Consider the following 26748-nt stretch of genomic DNA (forward strand, 5'->3'; position numbering starts at 1 on the left):
CTTGAGCTCAGGAGTTCAAGCTGGGCAACGTGGTGAAACCCCATCTCTACAAACAAACAAAAAACAAAAATTAACCAGGTTTGGTGATGTACACTTTTAGTCCCAGCTCCCCTGGAGGCTGAGGTGGAAGGATCGTTTGAGCCTGGGAGGTCAAGGCTGCAGTGAACCAAGCTCACATCACTACACTCCAGCCTGGGCCATAGAGTGAGACCCTTTCTCAAAAATAGAAAGAAAAAAAGGTTTTCTTTTTTAAATCTTAAGTGACTTTTTGTTAAGAAAGATGATGAGTTAAAAGTGTGTTATTAGTTCATTCTTACTCTCAGAGGAGGAAATATAAATAGCTGTTCTTGTTCTTTCCTCCATTCTTACCAAGAGAATGTTCTATTTCTGTAGTACATGGTGACAGAGTTATAACAGGTAAACATGCCAATCCTTTACCTATTATTGTTCTTTTGTAACAGTCAAGTCCATCATCTCCAGAACCAGCCAGTCTTCCTGCAGAAGATATTAGTGCAAACTCCAATGGCCCAAAACCCACAGAAGTTGGATTAGATGATGACAGAGAAGATCTTTTTGCAGGTAATTGTCATGTCTTTATTTTTTAATAATGGTCAATTGCAGTATATTTTCTATTAGATAGAAAATATCTAAAACAAAACTGAAATTCTGTGTAAAGTGTTAGTGGCAGCTCTTGTAACAACTTAGAAGGATGGGGAATTTCCAGTCACATCACTGTATGAAAAATGTGCACTGTCACAGAGAAGCAAAAATGTGGTTCTTTCTGGCTGTAAGCATTTGAGAATAAATTATATATTATAATTTGATTGGGGGCAGTACTTAGATGCAAAAGACTAATGATTGTGATACTCATACTTTGGGAAATAGCAATGATTGTACTTTTTTGTTGCTTACAAGTTGTCACAAAGCAAAATTAAACTATGGATTTAAAAATTATTCTATATTTATGTTTGAAAGCTGTTTTAATAAATTGCTGTGCCATTTACCATCTGTTCTATTTGACCCACTTTTAGGTGAATAAATTGATGCTTAAGGGATTTGTTTTTGATACAGGGGCAGGATTTGGTGTAGTTCATCCTAACTTAAGAAAAAAGGACTCTTTTTAACAATTATCTGCTTTAAAATTAAAATTAATGTTTTAATATTAAAAAGCAACATCTTCCTTAAAATTAATGACACAAAAATGAAAATGGTAAATTTTATTTTATGTGTTTAATAGCCTAATTTACCTAAACTGACTTTCATTGAGTTAAAACTTAATATGAATGGATTCTTTTGTGGCTCATAAGCTTGGGATTTTCACACTAAACATTTTAACTCAAGATTGGGACTTCACACTAATCTGTGAGATGTGCCTCCCTCAAACTTTGCTATAGTATTGGCACATTACCCATCTCACATGAAAAAGGAAAAAGAAAAAAAGATAAAAAATGAATAATTATGTTCTCAACTTTCATAGTGGTTCAATATTCAAACCATTCTGTGTTTTTGTACAAACATGCTTGAAGATACAATCCTCCATCACAAAAATCCATATAATTTACACCTTGATTCAGTCCATGAGAAGTTGTCACTGCAGATGAATTCACATATTTTATTGTGTCACAAAATTAAAAGTATGATACCACACACCATCATGTTCTCTCTTTAAAATTTTAAGCCACCTAACAACTTAGAGTTAAAATCACAGTTAACCAAAGTTGTAATATTACAGTATTTGTTACTATGTCCTTTCGTGGACTTTTTTCCAGGCAATCTTTCAAAGTTGTTTCATGGTATTTGTATCTTACGCTAAAATATGACACAAGTTCTTTCTCTACTTATCAAGTACTAATCTAAAATTCTGTGTATTCTTTTAATAGTATAGGGTCATACAAAGAGGTTTTAAATTATTCATTTTCTTAAAGACTCCTTCACCCAATAATCTCAGATTTCTATGTAGATGAGCATGTTTAAACCTTACTGTAACAACAGAACTGTGTCTGTGTGTGTTTGTGTACATGTGAGGTTTTTTTTTTTTCTTGACAGTATGCACAACTGATCAAAGAGTTAGCCAAGTGAGCACTATACAGTGATATTTGCCCACTTAGCTTGGTTAGAATAAAAATTAAAACAATTTTTAGGTAGGTTCTCACTCTGTCACCTAAGCTGGAGTGTGTAGTGGTGCCATCATAGCTCACAGCAGCTTCGAACTCCTGGGCACAAACAATTCTCCCACCCTTGCTTCTCAAGTAGCTAAGTCTACAGACATGTGCCACCATACCTGGATAATTTATTCATGTTTTGTAGAGATAGGATCTTGCTGTGTTGCCCAGGCTGGTCTTGAACTCCTGGCCTCAAACAGTCCTCCCACCTGGGCCTCCCAAATTATTGGTATTACAGGGGTGAGCCACTGAGCCCAGCCAGAAAAATCTTTATAGTGTTTTATTCTACCTAGCAGTCCATACTAAATTCTGTGAATCAAATATGGTGAATATCAGTGTTTGTTTTAAAAAAAGAGGAGATGGTAACTAAAGAACAATAAACATAGTCATCTGTCTCCTTTGTTAACCTAAAAATAGAAACCTTTTCTATGCTTTAGCTTTCATCTTAAACTCAGCTGTATTTCATAATGACATCATTAAGTGACTGAAGACCTAATCTGATGATTTTTGTATGAATGAATGAATAGTACACTTGGTTCTTATTTATAATACATTTTAACAGGTGTAGCATTCCTCCTTCTATGGAGGAGTATGGTTCTAGGAAACTGTAATAGGAAGCAGCATATGTTACTGGGATGGTGAAAACTATTGTTCAGTAATGAGAAAACTATACTTGATTTGTTCCTCCTATACCAAAGGAAAGAATATAGATATTGCTGTAGTGACATTGACATAATCTGTTTATACATGTCTCAAAGCATGTCTCCAAGGAACATTTAATCTTTATAGTTAGCACCTATGAAGCATCTTCCTGAACCTTTAGGTCTGCTTTAAATTAAACCTTGTGAATTTGTAATATATTGGTTTAATTAAGCTAAAAGGTGTCATGAAGAAAATTTAAGTCAGATTATATATTAGTATGTTGAATCTAAATCCTACAGTTTTTGAATGAAGCAGCCTGTTAGTGTAAATAACACAAAACTCAGTATCAGTAAAGTAAAATGTTATTAAAAAGTTTAAATGACTTCATCTATACTGATTTCTCAGTAAAGTTACTATCTCTCACAATATTTTGCCTGTGAGTCTGTTGCCAAATAGCAGTGTCTCTTTCAGATTCTGGGGTTTTTGTTTTCTTTGGTGCTTGCTGTTTTGCTTATTGTTGTAAAGATCTCACACTTGTAGCTTTGATATACTGCTTTTTTACTTTATCGTATTACTCATTGGTTTCATTACTTTACAAAAAGAGTAATAAATACCATTAATCATCACAGCCTAAAGTTGCATATAAGCTTTTATTTTGTTTTGGTAGGCTTATCTATATCCTGTTTCAACATCTATAGTCCATTTTCCTTCTTCTGGTTACGGTAGTTTGAAAGATTTTTAGTTATTGATCATTTTCGCTTTTAATATGAAAAAGAGATCATTTATACTAAGTAAGGATCTCATCAATATGAGATAACCAGTAAACATAGCTTGATAAAATGTTGACATGTATAACCTTATTTCAGGTAAATATGCTATTACTGCTATAGCTTGAGGTATTAAGATTAAAATGGTTCACTGACTATCATTACCACCATCTTGAACCTCTAAGAATCTAAGAACCTCAGGTTAGAAACCACTGGCCTGGTCCTGTGTTTTCCTTGAGGTCCTGCCTTCCTTTCCTAGTATCAATTCTACAAACCAGCAAAGTTGTGGGTATGGCCATCAATTGTAATTTTCCCTTTCCTGGCTCTGCTTTTTGCATATGCTATTATTCCATTTTCATTGCATTCTTCCTTCATTTTTTCTCTACCCATTTCAGTCTTCTCAGATCCATTTTGTAAACTGTTCTTGATTTTTGTCTCCTGTCTCAACTCAAATTGCAGTGTTTGTTCTATAGCTTATGTAGCAATTACATGTCTTATAACATTCTTTTCATTGTTTGCCTGGCTATTATTTAAGTCTTTTATTATTATTTAACATCCCACATGCTTATGTCTTGTTTTCCCCAACTAGATTATAAACTCTCTGAGGGCAGGTATGATATTTTACATTTTTGTGTGTTTTTCCGTTGCACTTAGCACAATGTTATGTAGCCTGTAGACATTCAGTATTGATTTGGTTTGATTTTTTAAATATTATTAGTATTAGATTTTTCAAGTGAGTGGGCATTTTAGTTTAAAACCTAAACACCTATTTGTTTTGTATCATATTTGTGTATCCAATTAATATCCAGTAATCTTTAGCAATTAATTGCTTTAGATTACTAACTTTGTAGCTTTTCCTAACCAGTTTTTAATCCAAGTTAAAATAGTTGTGGGCAGACTTCCACCATAAAATTTGTGTTTATATGTATAAAATAATCATAATATTAGTGTAAATAAATATTTGAAAGGTAAGTTACCGCAAGTGTAAGATGTTACAAATCCAAACACAAATGTGGAATCATCTACATCATTGCTTTTCTTTCAGCCTTATCCCTACCACTAGTATAATTAAGCTAACTTAATAGGATTCTTTCTAAAACCAACAAAGTTACAGTTGATTTTAAAGTTGTGGTAAATAACTAAGGAAGGATGCATAAAATTCCTTTGTCACAATTATTTTTAAATGATATTATTTTTTATTTGTGGGTAATATAAAAATATTTTTTATAATCCATTAACTGCTATGTAGAATATTGGGGGTTTGCTTGCCAGTGTTCTTAACTAACTTGTTTAATCTATGTCTAGAAGCCACAGAAGAAGTTTCTTTGGACAGCCCTGAAAGGGAACCTATCCTATCCTCGGAACCTTCTCCTGCAGTCACACCTGTCACTCCTACAACACTAATTGCTCCTAGAATTGAATCAAAGAGTATGTCTGCTCCCGTGATCTTTGATAGATCCAGGGAAGAGGTACAGGAAAATGTATTCTAAATTAATATGTAAATATATATCTTTTTTTCCCCACCCAACATCACTCTGCTGTTAGTCATTTCTAATCAAAGCCTTTCAGACATTTTGGGAAAAGAATTTTGGACTAAATAAGTTATGGGATCTGGCTTCCATCTCCCCCACTCTACCCAGTGACCTGGGTGTATCATTTACCTTGTTAAGTGAAGGAGTTTGTCATTTCTGATTTTATGATAATAGCGTGTGTTTCCCTGGGTTTCTCTGTTGGTCAGATGATATATAAAAGTGCTTTGAAAACTGTTAATCACAATAAAGTGGTATTTTGTGTAAATTTATTTGATAAAATTTGTAATAAATACTATTAATACTTAAAGGTTGCTATTGAAAAAGAAGGGAGGATGTATATCAGTTAAAGAACATTCTCATGATTTGGCAGTAATTTCTGACAAGGTGAATTTGGAAAAGAAAAATGAGGTTATTTCAATGGCAAAATTATATATTTAAAAGTCATTCATGGAAATAATGTCATTAAAATGACCATGATCAAATAACCACATACAAAAATATGAATAATCTCACAAACATAATATTAAGGGAAATAAGACATAAAAGAACACTGATGTAGTTCTAATATATGAACTTTAAAAACAGGTAAAACTAAGGTACAGTGTTAGATGTCAGGGTAGTGGTTATTTTGGCAGGTAAAGAATGGGTTGTAACTGGAGGGGAAGCATTAGAGGGCCTCCTGAGCTGTAGTGATGATGCTTATTTATGATCTAGGTTCTGGTTACAAAGATGTGTTCACTTTGTGAAGACTTATTGAACTGTACACTTAAAATTTATATACTCTTATGTAATGATTTTTTAAAGTTTTACTTAAAAAATATCTGTACAAGAAGACGACCTTGAAATAAAACAATTATGGTTCAAAACACTTTTCATTTAGATACTGTTAGACTATTAATAATTGCCTCGAAAAATTTGCAAAGTTGAATAATCTCTGAACTTTGTGCTTGAGGATAACAAAGCTTTCCTGCAGAGCTAATGTTTGAATTGCTTATTTTTAATGGCATTTACAAGGGCTTCTCTGAAGTCTCGACATAGGGTTATCATTTTTCCCACTTACTGCTTTTTCATTGAGGTTTATAATGCTTTCCTTGGCCTCCAGAAGAACATGTGTTTATTAGATAATTCGAGAAATCTTGATACTAAAGTTGCTTTTCAGTATAATCACTTCTGCTGGTATGTAAGGTTCTACTGATAAAAGTAATGAGTACCTACCTCCTTGGTATTAAGGGGTAGAGACAGAACTTTGAAAAATGCTAGTATTAAAATTAATTAAAGAGATAATTTTTTAATAATCTGAATCTCAAGATTCAGTATATAGAACAAAAAAATCCCACAATATTTGTACAAAAAGACTAAAACATTTTTTTCTGCATCTGAGGAATTAACACAAGATTTTGGGCTGGGCGCAGTGGTTCACACCTGTAATCCCAGCACTTTGGGAGGCCGAGGTGGTCAGATCACCTGAGGTCAGCAATTCGAAACCAGCCTGGCCAACATGGTGAAACCCTGTCTCTACTAAAAATACAAAAATCACCTGGGTGTGGTGGCAGACACCTGTAATCCCAGCTACTTGAGAGGCCGAGGCATGAGAATTGCTTGAACCCAGCAGGCAGAGGTTGCAGTGAGCTGAGATTGAGCCACTGCACTCCCACCTGGGCAACAGAGTGAGACTCTGTCTTTAAAAAAAAAGAAAAACTTGTTACTTCTCCAGATGGTCTTTATCGTGTCTGTGTGTGTGTGTGTATTTTGTTTGTGAAGTCAGGAAATGTGAAAGTTTTTATTGTTTTTCAAAAGTGAAGTGCTGGGTGGCTAAATTATTTGTTTTGACAGTGACTCTTACAGAAAATAGATGATAAAAATTAGTGTCATGACAATAATTTAAATTATAATTTTTAATGCCAAAAAATAAATTATACTTTCTAGATTGAAGAAGAAGCAAATGGGGATATTTTTGACATAGAAATTGGTGTATCAGATCCAGAGAAAGTTGGTGAGTCAATATTTATGATATTTTGTATTTGCTTTTTATTAGTTTGTTGGTTTAGTATTGTTTTTCTTCATCAGTATAGTATTAAATGAGTTTTATTTTTATGCACGTGATTTTAATAGTAGTGTTTGACTTTTTTTGTAGGTGATGGCATGAATGCCTATATGGCATATAGAGTAACAACAAAGGTGAGCTTTTTGTGCTTTTAAAAAAACTATTGAGCCCTCATTATGTGTAGTATGAGGATATGGCTATGATTGAGGTAGAATTGATCCCTGTCTTTATAAAGGGTACCATCTAATAAAGATTGCCAAGAAATAGGTACAATGAGTTGTGAGTGGTTTGATATGTAGTGTTCAGTGAGAGTATGCAGGATGGGACCTAATTCAGACCTCAAGATGCCCAAGCCAAGACATAGGTGTGGAAAATGATGGGGAGGAGTAAGGGAAGAAGAAGAATGCTTGTTCCAGGTGAGGAATTTGCTTGTGCAAAAGCCAAAAGTCAGGAAAGCATTGTGCTTTCTAGAATCTCTTAGAAGTGATGCATGATTGAATTGTTTAGCAGTAAGACTTCGTGTATTATGAGCAGCCACATTTTAAGGAGTTTAGCTTCATCCTAAGTATAATGGAGAGCCATTAAAGAAGTTCAGAGAAGAGTGGCACAATTAGGTTTTTGTTTTAGAAATATTTCTTTGGCCTCAGTATGAATTGGGAGGGTCAAAGTAGAGGTCAGGATTTCCAGTTAAAGGGACACTGCAATGATTAAAGGATTGTATCCCTTCAAATCTTAAAAGAGAATGTCTGTCACAGCAATTCTAGCTGTGAGCAGTAATACTTTATACTAAGAAAATGGTTCTGGAGATGAGTGAAGTAAGTGTCTTTTTGAGTTACCTAGGAGGTAGAATTGACCGGACTTGGATGTAAGTGATGAGGAAGGAGAGGGATGCCTAGGTTATTGACTAGAGGGACTTTGCAGCTGTGAGAGTAATCCATGCAGAAAGGCAACAGGGGCAGGAACACGGTGAGGATGGGGAGGACAGTTGTTAATTAATTGGGTAAATATTCATTAAACACCTACCATGGTGTCAAACTTTGTTGCAAGCACTGGGGTAGAGTAGTAAACAATACAGACAAGGGCGGCATCTTATAGAACTTATGTTCCAGCAGGGGGAAATAGGGTAAGTTTGAAGTGCCAGTGAGATTTAAGTAGAGGGGTATTTGGATATATTGGACTGAAGCTTTGAAAGATACCTGGGCCAGATGTAAAGATTTAAGAATTGTTAGCATACATAGAGTGAATAAGATCAGTTAAGATAGAATAATGCAAATACTTTTTTGTCCTATTAAGGTTCTGTAAAATCTATGGTTTAGGTTTTTTTTAGTTAGAAACCTATATACCACATTAGTTAGATACTCTGCATTGTTTTTCAAAGTAGATATATGTGTGTGTTCACAATTATGTGTAACATTAACTTGTGGAATAATTGCTTACTATTCAAAATTTGAAATGCCTCTTCTTCACTTGTAGACATCTCTTTCCATGTTCAGTAAGAGTGAATTTTCAGTGAAAAGAAGATTCAGTGACTTTCTTGGTTTGCACAGCAAATTAGCAAGCAAGTATTTACATGTTGGTTATATTGTGCCACCAGCTCCAGAAAAGAGTATAGTAGGTAAGCACAAATTTTTCAAAAATTAATTTTTGTTACTGTTACTAGTTCAGTTTTAACTGTATAGATTTGTGGATTTCTTAATCATTCACTGTCAACATTTTATAATGCATAGAGATAACTGAATTTAAATATTTCATTTATACTAATCATGCATGGATTGAAGAATGTATTGGTAATAGTTTTATTTTCTAACACTTGAGGATTTTTGTTTATGTAATACAATAATGTTAAATATTGGGTTGAGGCCAGGTGTGGTGGCTCACACCTGTAATCCCAGCACTTAGGGAGGCCAAGGTGGGAAGATCACTTGAGGTTAGGAGTTCGAGACCAGCCTGGCCAACATGGTGAAACCCCTGTCTCTAGTAAAATACAAAAATTAGCCAGGCATGGTGGCACGTGCCTGTAATTCCAGCAAATTGGTGGGCAGAGGCAGGAGAATCACTTGAACTCAGAAGGCGGAGGTTGCAGTGAGCTGAGATCACGCCTGGGCAACAGAGTGAGACTCAGTCTCAAAAAAAAATTGGGGTTGAAATTCACCAAGTTAAAAGCAGTTGGAAACCCTAACCTTTTAGGGTCATTAGATTACCATTTTACTGAGTCACAATCAGAGAATACTTATTCTTAATATGTTAACATTTTTCTAAGGGATGGAGGTGTTAGACCCTCAGCTATACACTAGCCTTGGCTCATATAAGAGCTGTTTAAACTCATCTTAGTTCATTTCGTACCTCAATTTAGAGTTTAAAAACACTTCTACTTTTTTTGGGGGGGGTGGGGGATGGAGTCTCACTCTGTCATCCAGGCTGAGTGCAGTGGTGCGATCTTGGCTCACTGCAACCTTGGCTTCCTGGGTTCAAGTGATTCCCCTGCCCCAGCCTCCCGAGTAGCTGGGACTACAGGCACACAACACCACACCTGGCTAATGTTTTTTGTATCTTTAGTGTAGACGGGGTTTCACCATATTGGCCTGGCTGATCTTGAATTCCTGACCTTGTGATCCATTTGCCTTGACCTCCCAAAGTGCTGGGATTACAGGCGTGAGCCACTGTACCTGGCCACATTTGTATTTCTATAAGCAATAAAGACTTAGTTAAGAAACTGCAGAAAATTACAAAAGAGGAGGAAACCTCCATAGGCCCACCATTAACAGACATCTGTCATCTCAAAATTTTGTAGTATTTTATTCAATGCTTTTTCAGTCATACGTTTTTATTTACCTTTTTCTTTTTTTTCCCTTTAAAGTAATTATCTTCTCTGTATTGTTCACAGTTTTAGTACTTGTGCTACCGAAGTGAGCACTACCATTACTTTTCTTTATACTTAGATTAATCTGAAAGTGTTTTTTTTTTTTTGAGACAGAGTCTCGCTTTGCTGCCCAGGCTGGAGTGCAGTGGTGTGATCTTGGCTTGGTCATGGTGGCTCACGCCTGTAATCCCAGCACTTTGGGAGGCCAAGACAGGTGGATCACCTGAGGTCAGGAGTTCAAGACCAGCCTGGCCAACACAGTGAAATCCTGTCTCTACAAAAATACAAAAATTAGCTGGGCATGGTGGCTCCTGCCTGTAAATCCCAGCTACTCTGGAGGCTGAGGTGGGAGAATCACTTGAACCAGGGAGGCAGAGGTTGCAGTGAGCCAATATTGCTCCATTGCACTCTAGGCTGGGCAACTGAGCGAGACTCCGTCTCAAAAAAAAAAAAAAAAAAGAATTTTGCTGATTTTTTTTTCCCCCCAAGCTGGTCTCAAACTCCTGGCCCCAAGCAGTCCTCCTGTCTGGCCTCCCAAAGTGGTGGGATTACAGACCGGAGCCACCATGCTCAGCCAAAATTTACTGATTTTTAAATTATTGTTTTTACTTTTTTAAACATTAGGTTTATAAAGCAATGTTATTAGTACCTGTTATGGTTTCAAAACCTAACGTATTTAGATGAATTTGTGATATTCTTTTTTTTTTTTTTTTTTTTTTTTTTGGAGACGGAGTCTCGCTCTGTTGCCCAGGCTGGAGTGCAGTGGCTGGATCTCAACTCACTGCAAGCTCCGCCAATCGGGTTTACACCATTCTCCTGCCTCAGCCTCCCGAGTAGCTGGGACTACAGGCGCCCGCCGCCTCGCCCGGCTAGTTTTTTGTATTTTTTAGTAGAGACGGGGTTTCACCGTGTTAGCCAGGATGGTCTCGATCTCCTGACCTCGTGATCTGCCCGTCTCGGCCTCCCAAAGTGCTGGGATTACAGGCTTGAGCCACCGCGCCCGGCCTCTTTTTTTTTTTTTTAATTCAAAAATTGAGTTTAGTGGTTCTTTAACTTTTTGATCTTTCAAGACCCCTTTGTATTCTTAAAATTTGTTCAGGACCCTAAGGAACTTTTGTTTATGTGGGCTATATTTATGGACATTTCCTTTGAAAACATTTAAAAATTTTTATTTATTGTTTTAAAAATAACAATAAACTCATCATATGTGAAACATTTGTGAAATAAATTCTGCAAGACAAATTTAATAAGGGTAGCTTACTTTTTTTTCTTCTACATTTTTGCAAATCTCTAATTTCTGGCTTAATGGAGGATAATTGTATTCTTATATCTGCTTCTGCACTCAATTTGTTTTGAAATAACACATCATATTACCTTTGTAAAACTACACTGAACACTCATGAAATAATGAGAGTAAAAAAATCCAAATAATAGTTTAGTATTATGAAAATAGACTTTGTACCCACCCACCTGTCCCCCTTAAGGGTCTCTGAAACCCTCCAGGTATTCTGAACTGTATTTTAGAACCGCTAATCTTTAATAATCTTATTTCTTTCTTTTTTTTTTTTTTTTTTTGAGACGGAGTCTCGCGCTGTGTCACCCAGGCTGGAGTGTAGTGGCGCGATCTCGGCTCACTGCAAGCTCCGCCTCCCAGGTTCACGCCATTCTCCTGCCTCAGCCTCCGAGTAGCTGGGACTACAGGCGCCCGCCACCACGCCCGGCTAGTTTTTTGTTGTATTTTTAGTAGAGACGGGGTTTCACCATGTTAGCCAGGATGGTCTCGATCTCCTGACCTCGTGATCCACCCGCCTCGGCCTCCCAAAGTGCTGGGATTACAGGCTTGAGCCACCGCGCCCGGCCAGTAATCTTATTTCTTCTACTTTAGAACTGCTAATAATTTAATAATCGTATTTCTTCTACTCTAAACTATTGTGGTATTTTTGGCATCCTGTTATCTCTGTAGAGAACTTAAGTTTTATTTATCATAGTTTTTTTTATTAATGTCTTTTTCTGACTTCATTATGCAACATTTTTACATACCAAAAGAGGTAAAACAACATATTATTTTATCTCATTTTGGTAGCTGTATATGCTTAGTTAATCCTTATATGTTGACAAAAAAATTTTAAAAACTAAATTTTCATGCCTAAGGTCATTATGTTTCCAACTGCTTTTCTGCCTTAATAATCTTCAGTGTTCCATGAATTATTACAGTATGATAAATACCACGTGTAAATTCAAAGTAGAAGTTAGAAACTAAATCCTAAGAGCATCCTTTTCTGTTACTGATTCTGACTGGCTCCAGATGTTAATAGGGGACAGTGACACAGATATATTTATGTTATCCATGTATCTGACCAGCCTAGCCTATTATAGCAGTGGTCCTGGCCAGGTGCAGTGGCTCATGCCTGTAATTCCAGCACTTTGGGTGGCTGAGGCGGGTGAATCACAAGGTCAGGAGATCGAGACCATCCTGCCTAACACGGTGAAACCCCCGTCTCTACTAAAAATGCAAAAAATAAAAATAAAAGTAGCCAGACGTGGTGGCATGCACCGGTAGTCCCAGCTACTCGGGAGGCTGAGGCAGGAGAATGACTCGAACCTGGGAGGCAGAGGTTGCAGTGAACCAAGATTGCGCCTCTGCTCTCTAGCCTGGGCGACAGAGTGAGACTCCGTCTCAAAAAAAAAAAAAAAAAAGAAAAAAAGGCAGTGGTTCCCAACCTTTTTGGCACCAGGAACAGGTTTCATGGAAGACAATTTTCCACGGATGGGGTTGGGGTGGGGCATGGTTTCAGGATGAAACTGTTCCACCTCAGATCATCGGCACTAGATTCTCATGAGGAGCACACAACCTAGATCCCTTGCATGCTCAATTCATAGGGTTCACACTCCTTTGAGAATCCAATGCCACTGCGGATGTGACAGGAAGCAGAGCTCATCTCCTGCTGTGTGGCCCACTTCCTAACAGGCCATGGACCAGTACTGGTGCATGACCTAAGGTTGGGGACCCCTGGATTAAAGCGTAGGAATAACTAACATTCACTGAATGCTTACTGTGCTGATGTACTGTGGTAAGTACTTCATGTACATTCTATCAGTTGATCCTCTCAGCAACTTTATGAGGTTAACTTATTGTCTTTATTTTACAGGCAAGGAAACAAAGGTTAGTCAAGGTTAGGTAACATGGTCCAAGTCAGTGACAGAGCTGAGCTTTGAATGTAGGCTTTCTAACTCCGGACCCTCTATTCTTAATCATGATTCTATTCTGCATCCTAATTTCAATATGGTTATTTCACCACAATTATAGTTTGCTTGAATTTTTTACCTAAAATAGAAAACTTTCCAATTTTTAAAAATAACATAATGCTTGTGTTATTGTAGAATCATCTAAAATACATTTAAGCCTGGTCAACATAGTAAGACCCCTATTTCTACAAAAAAAATAAATTGAAAAATTAGCTGGTCATGGTGATGTGCACCTGTGGTCCTAGCTACTCAGGAGGCAGGCAAGAGAATCATTTGAGCCCAGGAGTTTGAGGCTGCAGTAAACGACAATCAAGCCACTGCACTCCAGCCTGGGTATCAGAGCAAGAATACAATTTATTTTATTCTTGTAGTAGCTGGGACTACAGGTTTGCCACCATGCCCAGCTGATTTTTTCTTTTCTTTTTTTTGGTAGATAGGATCTCACTATGTTGCCCAGGCTACTCTCAAATTCCTGGGCTTAAACCATCCCCCCTCTACAGGGATGGTTCGATCCCGAAGTGTTGAAATTACAGACATGAGTCACCACACCCAACTGAAATACATTTAACGTGGATTAAGTTGTTTAAAACTTCTTTTTTTGGCCGGGCGCGGTGGCTCAAGCCTGTAATCCCAGCACTTTGGGAGGCCGAGACGGGCGGATCACGAGGTCAGGAGATCGAGACCATCCTGGCTAACACGGTGAAACCCCGTCTCTACTAAAAAATACAAAAAACTAGCTGGGCGAGGTGGCGGGCGCCTGTAGTCCCAGCTACTTGGGAGGCTGAGGCAGGAGAATGGCGTAAACCCAGGAGGCGGAGCTTGCAGTGAGCTGAGATCCGGCCACTGTACTCCAGCTCGGGTGACAGAGCGAGACTCCGTCTCAAAAAAAAAAAAAAAAAAAAAAAACTTCTTTTTTTTTCTTTTTCTTTGAGACGGAGTCTCGCTCTTGTTGCCCAGGCTGGAGTGCAGTGGCGCTCTCGTGGCTCACTGCAAGCTCTGTCTCCCGGGTTCACACTATTCTCCTGCCTCAGCTTCCTGAGTAGCTGGGACTACTTCTTTTCTAATAGTTTAAATGGAATAGTGTTCTTAAGCCAATGAAGGTCCTACCAAAGTAGTAAGTTATGTGCTAATGAAGACTCTTCTCCCTTCAGTGGCAGTTATAAAGCTTCCCAGCAAAGAGAAGTTGCCTGCCAGCGCGCCCAGCTAATTTTTTGTATTTTTAGTAGAGACGGGGTTTTGCCGTGTTAGCCAGGACGGTCTCGATATCCTGACCTCGTGATCCGCCAGCCTTGGCTTCCCAAAGTGCTGGGATTACAGGCATGAGCCACAGCGGCTGGCCTGTTTAAAATTTTACACACACACACACACACACACACACTCCACCATTCCAAAAAGGATTTCAGGCAACTACATGTAATACAGTTTATATATAGAGAAATTGCCAGGAAAAAAATAAATGTAGTCAAATAGTAATATGAAGCCAAGCAAAACAATTTCTTCAAAGTATGGTAAAGTCTTGAACAATTATTAAAGGTGGGTGACAAATTGATCTTTGAACTTCTAATTACATAGCTGGTGGTTTTCAAGTAACTTACACTTAGAGCAGGGGGCGTGGAAAAAGAGTCATAACTTCTCTTTGCTGGGAAGCTTTATAACTGCCACTGAAGGGAGAAGAGTCTTCATTAGCACATAACTTACTACTTTGGTAGGACCTTCATTGGCTTAAGAACGCTATTCCATTTAAACTATTAGAAAAGAACAAAGTTGAAAAGTATTAAAAGTTAACTGGTTAAGGTAGGTTGTTTGGGGTTGTATTTATTTATTTATTTATTGGTCACAATGTCCCTTAACGATTACCTCTAAAAAGTAGAATGGATAGAAGGTCTTTAACTTCAGTGAAGAACAACCTAGTGGTGAGATTTTTTTTCAGGGAAATACAGTTTGTGAAACAATTCACATCCCATATCCGGTAGTTCAGTCAGAGGTAGCTTTAGGTGTCTTAAGTTTTCCTTTTCAAGCCATTGCATTCCATTGGAATTTTAAACAAAACATTAATAGGTGATTAATAATGACTGTGCCAAACTGAAAATGTACCAAACTGAAGAATTGTATGGTTTTACATAATCCATTTTTAAAAGACTTTATTGGAATATAATTTACATACCATATAATTCATCCATTTAAAGTGTCTAGGTTGGGTGTGGTAGCACATGCCTGTAATCCTAGCACTTTGGGAAGCTGAGGCAGTTGGATTGCTTGAGCCCAGGAGTTTGAGACCAGCCTGGGCAACATAACAAAACCTTGTCTCTACAGAAAATTAGCTGGGTATGGTGGTGCGTGCTGGTGGTCCCAGCTACTCAGGATTGCTTGAGCCTGGAATATAGAGAGGCTGCAGTGAACTGTGATCATGCCACTGCACTCCAGCCTAGGTGACAGAATGAGACCGTGTTTCGAAAAAGAAAAAAAAAGGGTATCCAATTCACTGGCTTTTAATATATTAAGAGTTGTGCATACATTACCACAGTCAATTTTAGAATATTTTTATTACCCCAAAATGGAATCTGGGATCCCTTAGCCATCATCCCCTAATGTTCTTATTCTCCCCAGCCCTAGGCAGGCACTAATTTACTTTCTTTTTCTAAATATTTACCTACTCTGGACATTTCTTGTAGAGGGGGTCATGCAGTAGATGATTTTTTTTTTTTGTGACAAATTCCTTCCACTTAGAGTCATATTTTCAAGGTTCTTTCATGGTATAGCATATATTCAATACTTTGTTTCCACAGAATACATTTTTGAAAGGAAAAAGAACAGGAAAATAAAAGAGAAAAATCTGCAGTCTAAAATTAAATTTCCCATACAGAAATAATTAACATGACTTATTTTTTAAATCTGAAGTTATAAATGACTCTGTGAAAGAGCTTTTTCTTTCAACCATTATAAAACTAGCTATGATAAGTAAACAAGAACATGCTCTTATAATCTGCAGGAGAGAAAACATAACAAATTCATGGATTACATTTATTTTTGTCATCCCAAAGTAAAGAATTTTAATTATTGCTCATGATAAATGAAAATGTTAATTGAGCTTAAATTTATTCATTTGAAATTCCATTATGCATATTGGGTTAGAAACACCTTTTAATTTACCAGGAGTATAAAATACAACAGATAAAGGTTCTTTTTGATATAAGCTTTTCTGTAAACAAAAGCAGAACGGATCAGAAAACTATAAACATTTTATCTGTTCTCTCATGTGTTAAGTATTTACCAAGTAAATATGTTAACATATGAGATTTAATTCCTCAAAACGTTTTTGCTGTTTAATTAAGATACCAGTTACAAGTTTAGGGCTGTTAAGTTCAAATTTTGAGTGTATTTTAAATTATGAAGAAATGATTGTAAAAGACTCTCACAGCAATATAAAGTAATCATGAATCTCATTCAACTTCTTCAAAGGGATGACCAAGGTCAAAGTGGGTAAAGAAGACTCATCATCCACTGAGTTTGTAGAAAAACGGAGAGCAGCTCTTGAAAGGTAATTCTAGACAGCTATATTTTATTACTCTCATGTTTGTACTTTAAATGTAATTCCATTATATGGCACAATTGTGTTTTAATGATTAAATTTTTTCCAAGGTACCACTTGATGGCCCTTAAGACTGCTTTAAACTGTTTTAAGAAAATTATTTCTTTCAACAAAATACTGTATAATTATTCTGTATAATTTTTAATCCTCATCAGTAGTCTAACAGAATAACACCCATTTTTCTATTACATGCTACAAGCAGGAGCATATAATAGAAAACATATAAAGACATGAGTTAGCTGGGGATAGAATTATATCATAGGTAGTCACCAAGAGTACTAAGAAACTACCAAACTTGGAAAACATGGAAGTTGTGAATGGGGGGAAAAATAAAAATTTTTGGATAAAAATAATCCCACTTTGGTCTTATTTAGGTTTCTAGGAAGTTATGCCACATTCATGTACTGTGTTGGATAGTATAGCTAATTATAGTTCATCTAAATTAATTTTTCTGATGAGTTTTTACTTAGAACATTATTAAATACAGTGAGAAGTACAGTTTGTGCCCCTTTGTTTTTGTATAATTGATTTTTACTTGAATGTACAAAAGTATTAGTCTTTGCTTGAGTTGACTGTATACAATTGGCCCTCCATATCTGTGGGTGCCTCATTTGTGGATTCAACTAACCGTGAATGGAAAATATTTGAAATAAAAAATTACATCTATACTAAACATGTACAGATGTTTTTGATCATTATTGTCTAAAAAATACAGCTTAACAACTGTTTTCATAGTCTTTCCATTATATTAGGTATTATAAGTCTAGAGGTGACTTAAAGTATATGAGAGGATGTCCACAGATTATTATGCAAACACTATGCCATTTTCTATCAGGGAGTTCAACATTTGCAGATTTTGGTATCCGTAGGATGTCCTAGAACCAGTCCCCCACTGATACTGAGGGACAGCTATACTTAAAGGCTAATATATATGCTGTGTTTTCCTTTAGAGTACTTGACTCTACACATTTCCTATAGCTTTGAAGACTTGTCTTCATTGAAGCAGACTAAAACGGGGAGGAATGGGAAGATGGGAAGAACCCCATCTCCATAGTCTTAAAATTATTCCTTCCTTGCTGTGCTGACAAAGTGAGAAAACAAATATAAATTATCTTAAAGCCCAGCATTTAAGACACAAGTTGGTAATTACCTAGGCTTGAAACTTTCTAATTTCATTTTTTTTTTTGTTTGTTTGCTTGCTCTTTATTTTTCTCTGGCTTAAAATCAGTGGTTAAGGTGAATAGGACAGGTCTTGGGGGTGGTATCTATTTCTCTAGGTCGCAAATTATTTTTTAAAACTATTTCAAGGCAACTTATTTCTTGTTTTCAGTAGTAAATTGTTTAAATTTTAAGAAACATGGCACAGTGAAGTTAGATTTGAACAATTTACATTAAGAAAAGCTAAAGAATATGTAGTTTAAAATCTTATATTAGAGAAGACTTAAAGATGGGATTATGTCTGTGAGAATCAGCAGTTACCCAGAATAAGGATTTAAATTGCATCAAGAGAAGTTTAGGTTAGGCATTTGAATTGATTCTATTGTAGGAGAGGTCATAGACTGAATATTTTTAAGAATCAAGGTAGATAATGGTCTACCTTGATTTCACTTAGTCTTTCCTGAAAATGTAACCATGACCCTTTGAGAGACCTTTCAAGTCTTATTTTTCTATGAGTAAATTTGAAGTATTTCAGATGGCATGCTTGATAAGGAACTTAATGAAGATTTATTGTACCAAGGACATATAATTTGATTCTACGTTTACCTCTCTTCTAACTTGACTGCATTGCATAGTACTTACCATACCTTCATGTAGTATGAAATGTTGAGGAGAGTTTTAAGGGATATTGAAACTTGACCCAGTGTGTGTATAAAGACACTTTCTTTACTGATAAATTCTACTTGTTAAATGCTGCCATAGTGGAATTTACAATAGTGAAAAAAAGAAACAGTATAGTATGAGGGAAAAGTTCATTTTCAATTAGAAAAAAAAAATCACTGAAGAAAATATAGGCATAAAGGTATAGAAGCAAAGGAACTGGAATGGTTCTTTTAATCTAATCTTAGTTCTTCTACCCAAGCTAATTTTCCTGTACACATTTATTTTTTAATCTGTACAGGATTTTAAAACTGCATTTTTCTTGCCCTTTCATATAATCAGCTCTTCTAAAGTGATTTTTCTGTGGTATTTCTTAAACTTTAAACATCAAACAGGTACATCTGTGGGATACTCAACCTAGTTGGATCTGGTGGGTTAGGAAAGTATTTTTCTTTGTATTATTTTATTTAATAGTGTGATATTTATGTATTTGTTCAAACTTAGATGATCCAGATTACTATCTTGAATGAAAGGATAAATATCTGGTATTAAAGGTTAGGAAGAGAAAAGGAGTGGTTAAATACCCAAGTATTCCCCTGTGCCACACTCACTAGAGTAAGCAGAGACTACTACTTAAGAGTAGCCCTAACATCACTTGCTTGGTTTTCTTGAGAGTGCTTCAGATCTTTAGATCATATTGAGTATATTTTATAGGTAAAGATACACATCTGCAAATACAGAAGGAGAAATTTAGAGCCTGATAATAAGTGTATAAGATTTATAATTCCTTTTCAGTTGAAACCTGTACTAACACTACATACTTTCTGTGTGACCTTAGGTAAATTACTTAGATGCATTCCACTTTAAAGTGTAAATGTGAGGCTGGGCGTGGTGGCTCATGCCTGTAATCCCAGCACTTTGTGGGGCTGAGGTGGGTGGATCACGAGGTCAAGAGTTCAAGACCATCCTGGCCAACATGGTGAAACACTGTCCCTACTAAAAATACAAAAAAATTGGCTGGGTGTGGTGGCGCGTGCCTCTAGTCACAGCTACTTGGGAGGCTGAGGCAGGAGAATTGCTTGAACCCAGGAGGCAGAGGTTGCAGTGAGCCGAGATCGTGCCACTGCATTCCAGCCTGTCCACAGAGTGAGACTCCGTCTCTAAATAAATAAATAAATAAATACAATGTAAGTGTGTCAGGATTGTGTTCATTTCAAGCATCTAAAAATCCGACTGGCCTAAACAGTTAATGTAGATTAATTAATCCACTCTTTCAAATCAGAGAGTTTGAGGTAGGCAGCTGTTCAGGATTATCTGATTCACCAGGAAATTCTATTGCTTCTTTCTGATAACTGATAATACAACCTTTTCTCACCAGTCTACTGGCTTTGAGTCCAAAGGTGTTAATTAACTGCAGTAGCCTCCTAATTGGTGTCCCTGATTCCATTCTTGGCACTTCTACTTTAATATAGAACTTACAGTAGTTTTACATATATTTATATTCTAAAATATAAATCAGATCATTTTTAACCCCTCCCCACCCTGGCCCCGTGTCCCCATTTTACTCAGTAAAAGCCAGAGTCCTTTTAATGGACTACAAGACTCTATATTACCTGCACGCCTCACTGTGTTACCCGTTTGATCTCATATCCTCCGTGATCACTCACTCTGCTTTAGGCCAGACTAACCTTTTTGCTGCTTCTCAAACACCCTCGGCATTTTCCTATCTTAGAGTCTTTGCAACTGCCTGCTCCTTCTGCCTAGAATTCTTTGTTCCTAGGTATCTGAATAGCATTCCTTGTTCAAGTTCATATGTTCAAATAACACCTTTCAAGTGAAGCCTGTTTCAGTCATTGGCTTTCTTCTGACCTATTATATTTATTGCCACCAACCACGTCTTAAATACTTGGTGAAATTTACCCCATTGTTCTGTCTTTTTTTCCCATAGCTTTTGCCACCTTGTCACATACTTTATCATTTGTATGTTTATTATGTTTATAGTTTATTGTCTATCTTGTGCTAAAATGTAAGCTTCACCAGGGAAGGAATCTTAGTCTCTTGCTCACTGATGTCTTCCAGGTACTCAAAACTATACTTAATAGGTAGTAAGAGCTCAGTAAGTATTTGTTGAATGAACAAGTGAATGTCATCCAAGTCCCAGGCTCTTTCTACCTTTTTATTCTCCCATTGTGTGCACTTGTGTTTTAGTTTCAAGCAAGATAAATATTTGTAACTCTGTTGCTCTCAAGCATTTTATATAACCTACTTTGTTTTGTTTTGTTTCTGGTAAGTAAATAAGAATTTGAAAGCCTTGAGTGATTTTTCATCAGTAACTTGAAGTAAACTTGAAGAACAATTACTGAGCACCTCTTATTGGATGGTATTGATCAATTCCATTTCTGTTTCTTTTCAGTGTTTCAATTTCTCCCTATACCTCTTTTCCTGTCTTCTTCCTACACTCATTTACCCTTTTTGTCCTGTGTCTTTCCTTTATATTACAACCATCTCTGGTCTTAATTCCGAGTTGGCGTACGTTTATAAATATTTATTGTTTTAAAATCCATTTTATAGTTCTGTTCTTAATTTCAACATTATATAAGCTTATATATATATAAAAGCATATTTATGTATGCATTTCTTAGTTTTTAGTTTATATTTTTAGTTTATGTTTAGTTTATGTTTTTAGTTAACATTTTTAGTTATATATGTTATATATATAAACTAAAAAATACATATATAAACTAAATATAAACAATATATAAACTAAAAAACTAAAAAATACTAAACTAAAAAAATAATATAAACTAAAAAAATACATACATGTATATTTTAGTATATGTATTTAGTATACGTATTTAGCTTTATTTCATGTTGCCTTTGAGAAGGAGGATTTTACCCCCTTTTTCTGGAATATCGTTTTTCAAAATTGATTCTTCAGAATGCTAATACGTGGTAGAATGAAAAAGATCTATAGTCAATTGAGTTTTGTTAACATAGGGTTTAACAGAGTTCAACTAGGGTTATTTTCTGTAGGAGTTCTCACAACACTTAATAAAATGTTGTTTGATACTAATTTTAAAAGGCAGGAATATGTATATATTTCAAACTTTCTTGATATGGAATCAGTCTTTTTCATGGAATAGTACGTGAGACTAGTATTCTACAGTCTTTTTCATGGAATAGTACGTGAGACTAGTATTCTACAGAACTCACTTTGGAAAGCTGTTTTAGAATATAAATGATACAAGGTATTTCCACTTAGGTTTGAAATATTAGAATATTTTTTTCTTTTCTTCTTTTTTTTCTTTTTTTCTGAGATGGAGTCTCTCTCTGTCACCTGGGCTGGAGTGCAATGGCGCAATCTCGGCTCACTGCAACCTCCGTCTCCTGGGTTCAAGCGATTCTCCTACCTCAGTCTCCTGAGTAGCTCGGACTATAGGTGCATGCCACCACCCCTGGCTAATTTTTGTATTTTTACTAGAGATTGGGTTTCAGGCTGGTCTCGAACTCCTTACCTGTGATCCACCTGCCAAAGTGCAGGGATTACAGGCATGAGCCACCTCACCCAGCCAGAATATTTCTTAGAGGTTAAGTACTAGATGTTTTGTCTTTCTTGGGTTTTTGTTTGTTTTTTTACAAGTATCTGAGTTCCTGCTATTACCTAGCTGTGGTATGCACTGAGATGAGCAACTTATGCAAACTGCCTTCAAGTAGTACTCAGTCTAAAAAACTAAATAACTTATCTGATATATTGTGACAGAACTTCAGTGTTAAAATTGTAAGTCAAATTCAAGTGGGGAAATACCAACATTTCTCAAACCTACAGGGTTAATGTTCTTGCTGCATCCGTTTTTTTGGCTTCATAATATAGGCAGCAAAAACTTTTAAACCATAGCATAGGTTATATTGCAGATATCTGTTAAATGATCTGGATCTAGTATAATGACTTCTTATGTGGACTACTGACTTAAAATGAAGTTTAGTATGCTGTATATTTTATTTAAATATATAAAAACAGAAGTTAACATTTTGATACTGATAAAATAGTCATTTTGATCAATGTATAGAATTTGACTTTAGAGAAGATTATCCTTTTTTGGAAACGTTAATTTTAGGCATATTTTATAATTTTATAAAAAGGTAGAAGAAATTACTGACTACATTTATTCTAAAGAAATAAATGTGTTATTAATTGTGAGTAAAAATATTATAACTGAAATATTACTGCATATAGTTATTAACTTGGGGAAAGATAGCAGTTGTTTTTAATGGGATTAGATGAATAATTGAGAATCATCAAATAGTTGACCTTATTTCCTTTTATGAAGTCATGATTGGTAATTTATTATGGGTGACAGGCACATGTGAGCTTTTCTAATAAAGGGGAAATTGATTTCATAGTGGTGTTTCTCACTTTTTCATTTTTATTCATTTTACGTGGTATTCATTTATTTGATTTTATATGGTGTCATATTTAGATAAGATATTTACCAAAAACAGCAAAGCCTTAAAAATAGAAATATTGAATAAATACCTTTGAAGAGGTATGGGGAAATTTTTTTTTCTTTTTTTATTATACTTTAAGTTCTAGGGTACATGTGCACAATGTGCAGGTTTGTTACATATGTATACATGTGCCATGTTGGTGTGCTGCACCCATTAACTCGTCATTTACATTAGGTATATCTCCTAATGCTATCCCTCCTCCCACCCACCCCCCAGCAGGCCCCAGTGTGTGATGTTCCCCTTCCTGTGTCCAAGTGTCCTCATTGTTCCCACCTACGAGTGAGAACATGTGGTGTTTGGTTTTCTGTTCTTGCGATAGTTTGCCGAGAATGATGGTTTCCAGCTGCATCCATGTCCCTACAAAGTACATGAACTCATCTTTTTTATGGCTGCATAGTATTCTGTGGTGTATATGTGCCACATTTTCTTAATCCAGTCTGTCATTGATGGGCATTTGGGTTGGTTCCAAGTCTTTGCTATTGTGAATAGTGCCGCAAAAAACATACATGTGCATGTGTCTTTATAGCAGCACAATTTATAATGCTTTGGGTATATACCCAGTAGTGGGATGGCTGGGTCAAATGATATTTCTAGTTCTAGATCCTTGAGAAATCACCACACTGTCTTCCACAGTGGTTGAACTAGTTGACAGTCCCACCAACAGTGTAAAAGTGTTCTTATTTCTCCACATCTTCTCCAGCACCTGTTGTTAACTGACTTTTTAATGATTGCCATTCTAACTGGTGCGAGCTGGTATCTCATTGTGGTCTTGATTTGCATTTCTCTGATGGCTAGTGATGATGAGCATTTTTTCACGTGTCTATTGACTGCATAAATGTCTTCTTTTGAAAAGTGTCTGTTCATATCCTTTGCCCACTTTTTGATGGGGTTGTTTGTTTTTTTCTTGTAAATTTGTTTGAGTTCTTTGTAGGTTCTGGATATTGGCCCTTTGTCAGATGAGTAGATTGCACAAATTTTCTCCCATTCTGTAGTTGCCTGTTCACTCTGATGGTAGTTTCTTTTGCTGTACAGAAGCTCTTTAGTTTAATTAGATCCCATTTGTCAATTTTGGCTTTTGTTGCCATTGCTTTTGGTGTTTTAGACATGAAGTCCTTGCCCATGCCTGTGTCCTGAATGGTATTCCCTAGGTTTTCTTCTAGGGTTTTTATGGTTTTAGGTCTAACATTTAAGTCTCTAATCCATCTTGAATTAGTTTTTGTATAAGGTGTAAGGAAGGGATCCAGTTTCAGCTTTTTACTTATGGCTAGCCAGTTTTCCCAGCACCATTTATTAAATAGGGAATCCTTTCCCCATTTCTTGTTTGAGGTATGGGGAAAATATTGAAGAAAATTTAGTTCTTGTCAAGTGAGGACTCAAGCTAATTGTGATCATTTAAATATGCTGACATGCAAAAAAATTGGTATACTCTTCCCCATTTTGGTGATAATAGCAATTTAAAACTTGGTTGAGTGGAATATATATAGTAATAATAATATGTTTCTTAGAACTCTAAAATTATAGTTGAGAATGTAATGACTCCATCTAAAGATAAAATTATTCAACAAACTCACATGCCCCTTTACAACATTAATGCTTTGCAATGAGAAGTTTGGTAAGTTATTTATCCTCTCCCACTCCCACCCCTTGCCATTTTTCTTTTTACATAATTATGAAAACTGGATAGTATATCAGTTTTCAAAAGATGAACAAAAACCTTTTTAATTATTAAATTGCTGTAGGATTCTAAGTAATTACAGTGAGATCAGACTAATAGGAAGTAGTGAGGACACCTTTTTTCCTAGTATTTCTATTTTTTATCATTTTGTTGAAATATAATTCAAGATGCTACTGATAAAGGAGCAATTTTACTCTTAAATCTAGGTATCTTCAAAGAACAGTAAAACATCCAACTTTACTACAGGATCCTGATTTAAGGCAGTTCTTGGAAAGTTCAGAGGTATTATTTCTGTATTAAATTTTTGTATATGAATGTTCTCATTATTTGTCATTGTAATTTATATGACTCTATATATAGTAAATAATTGGGTCAATAGATGGAATAAAGCAATTATTATTATTTTTTTCCTTAGTGCTTTAATTACCCTGCTAAATTAGTAGCAAAATATCTTTGCTTTGATACTTGTAGGATGGTTAGTCCCTTTCTTAAACACTTAAAATAAGATTTAAGAGAGTGGTTTGTAAGTAGTCTAACTCTGAATGCCCTAAGTTTTTCCTCAGGCATCATGTTGAAATAAGTTTATTCAGACTTCATTTTAGAGAAAGAGAAAGTTGAATGTGTGTTTGCTTGTCTACATTTTGGTATCCTTATTAAGGTTTTGAAATGCAAATTTGTGACTTGAAAGAGCCTAAATTATAACCATGATGCTCTTTATGTTTGAAATGTTTGGTATAATTTTGGCTCCTAAGAACAATTTGAGTTCTAGTTTGAGTTTTTTTCTTTAATTTACTTGAGTTGCAGAATTTTTTAAAAACTCAAAATCACACAATGCTAACTGAGCATAAGGAGATTTTTCTCAAGACTTTCTTCTTTCCTTATAAACAGTTTATTTCTGTTAGCAAACAGGTGGCCAGTGTTAGGGTACTTGGCAATTTCTTAATATATTTTGACAAACAGGGTGTTTGTTCCATCTAAATGTAAACGTGCAGAAGAAAAGCAAATGGAAAGTCTATTTTTTAAGTTTTCCTTTGAGAATGTACAAGTAGTATATTTGAGAAATTAGATCTCACTACTGAAATGTATGACAGTGAAGAAAATACAACCTCCTTTTTTAAATTTGTTGGGGGCGGGTGGGAAGGAGGGGGGATCACTTTTGTGCCCAGTTAAACCTCCAGGCTTTTAACCGGTTTGTTTGCCCTTATTTGTCATTCAATTCCAGCTGCCTAGAGCAGTTAATACACAGGCTCTGAGTGGAGCAGGAATATTGAGGATGGTGAACAAGGCTGCCGACGCTGTCAACAAAATGACAATCAAGATGAATGAATCGGATGCAGTAAGAGCTGATTTTTCGACTTGAATAATGAGATGAATTAATGAGCCCAACAATTGCATTTTAAAGCTGTACAAGTGGAAAATAGGATATTAATTTGCTTATTGAGTTTAGTTCTCAGCCACATCAGTTGGCCACCATGGTTATACATGGTTAATTTGTTGCTTTAAAACAAGGAATGTAGCTTGGTATTGGTAACCTAATTTACAATGGTTTGTTCTTCCTAAATTAGCTCCATTTTTCATTTTTTTCTTAGTGGTTTGAAGAAAAGCAGCAGCAATTTGAGAATCTGGATCAGCAACTTAGGAAACTTCATGCCAGTGTTGAAGCCTTGGTCTGTCATAGAAAAGGTTTGTTTGCCTTATTACTTATGTGGTTAGCACCATAAAACTAACGAAAATATTTTATTTAAATTTTATGAAAATAAATATGCTGAAGTCATTGCAGAAGAGAGAAAACAATCGTTTTAAGACAATATTTTCTAGTTCTACTTTATTATTTAAAATTTTTTGTTCTATTTTGGTTTAATATCTAGTTTGGAAGTAGAAAAATAACGAGCTTAGAAAACTTAACT

The 26748-nt window shown here is 35.7% G+C and overlaps 1 protein-coding gene and 1 pseudogene across 1 annotated transcript in view; both read left to right on the forward strand.

Moving 5' to 3' along the window:
- SNX2 (sorting nexin 2) overlaps positions 1 to 26748 on the forward strand; it is a 53599-nt gene that overhangs the window by 13457 nt on the left and 13394 nt on the right. The window contains exons 2-10 of the mRNA XM_005557620.4: positions 462 to 579; positions 4877 to 5040; positions 7030 to 7096; positions 7238 to 7281; positions 8621 to 8762; positions 16713 to 16791; positions 25048 to 25123; positions 26064 to 26177; positions 26431 to 26524. Coding sequence (XP_005557677.2) covers positions 462 to 579; positions 4877 to 5040; positions 7030 to 7096; positions 7238 to 7281; positions 8621 to 8762; positions 16713 to 16791; positions 25048 to 25123; positions 26064 to 26177; positions 26431 to 26524 — 898 coding nt within the window. The remainder of the gene's footprint in view (positions 1 to 461; positions 580 to 4876; positions 5041 to 7029; positions 7097 to 7237; positions 7282 to 8620; positions 8763 to 16712; positions 16792 to 25047; positions 25124 to 26063; positions 26178 to 26430; positions 26525 to 26748) is intronic.
- On the forward strand, positions 1288 to 1418 carry LOC123574308 (small nucleolar RNA U13; annotated as a pseudogene).

The sequence above is a fragment of the Macaca fascicularis genome, chromosome 6 (genome assembly GCF_037993035.2).
Source record: "Macaca fascicularis isolate 582-1 chromosome 6, T2T-MFA8v1.1".
In the NCBI taxonomy this organism is placed as follows: Eukaryota; Metazoa; Chordata; class Mammalia; order Primates; family Cercopithecidae; genus Macaca; species Macaca fascicularis.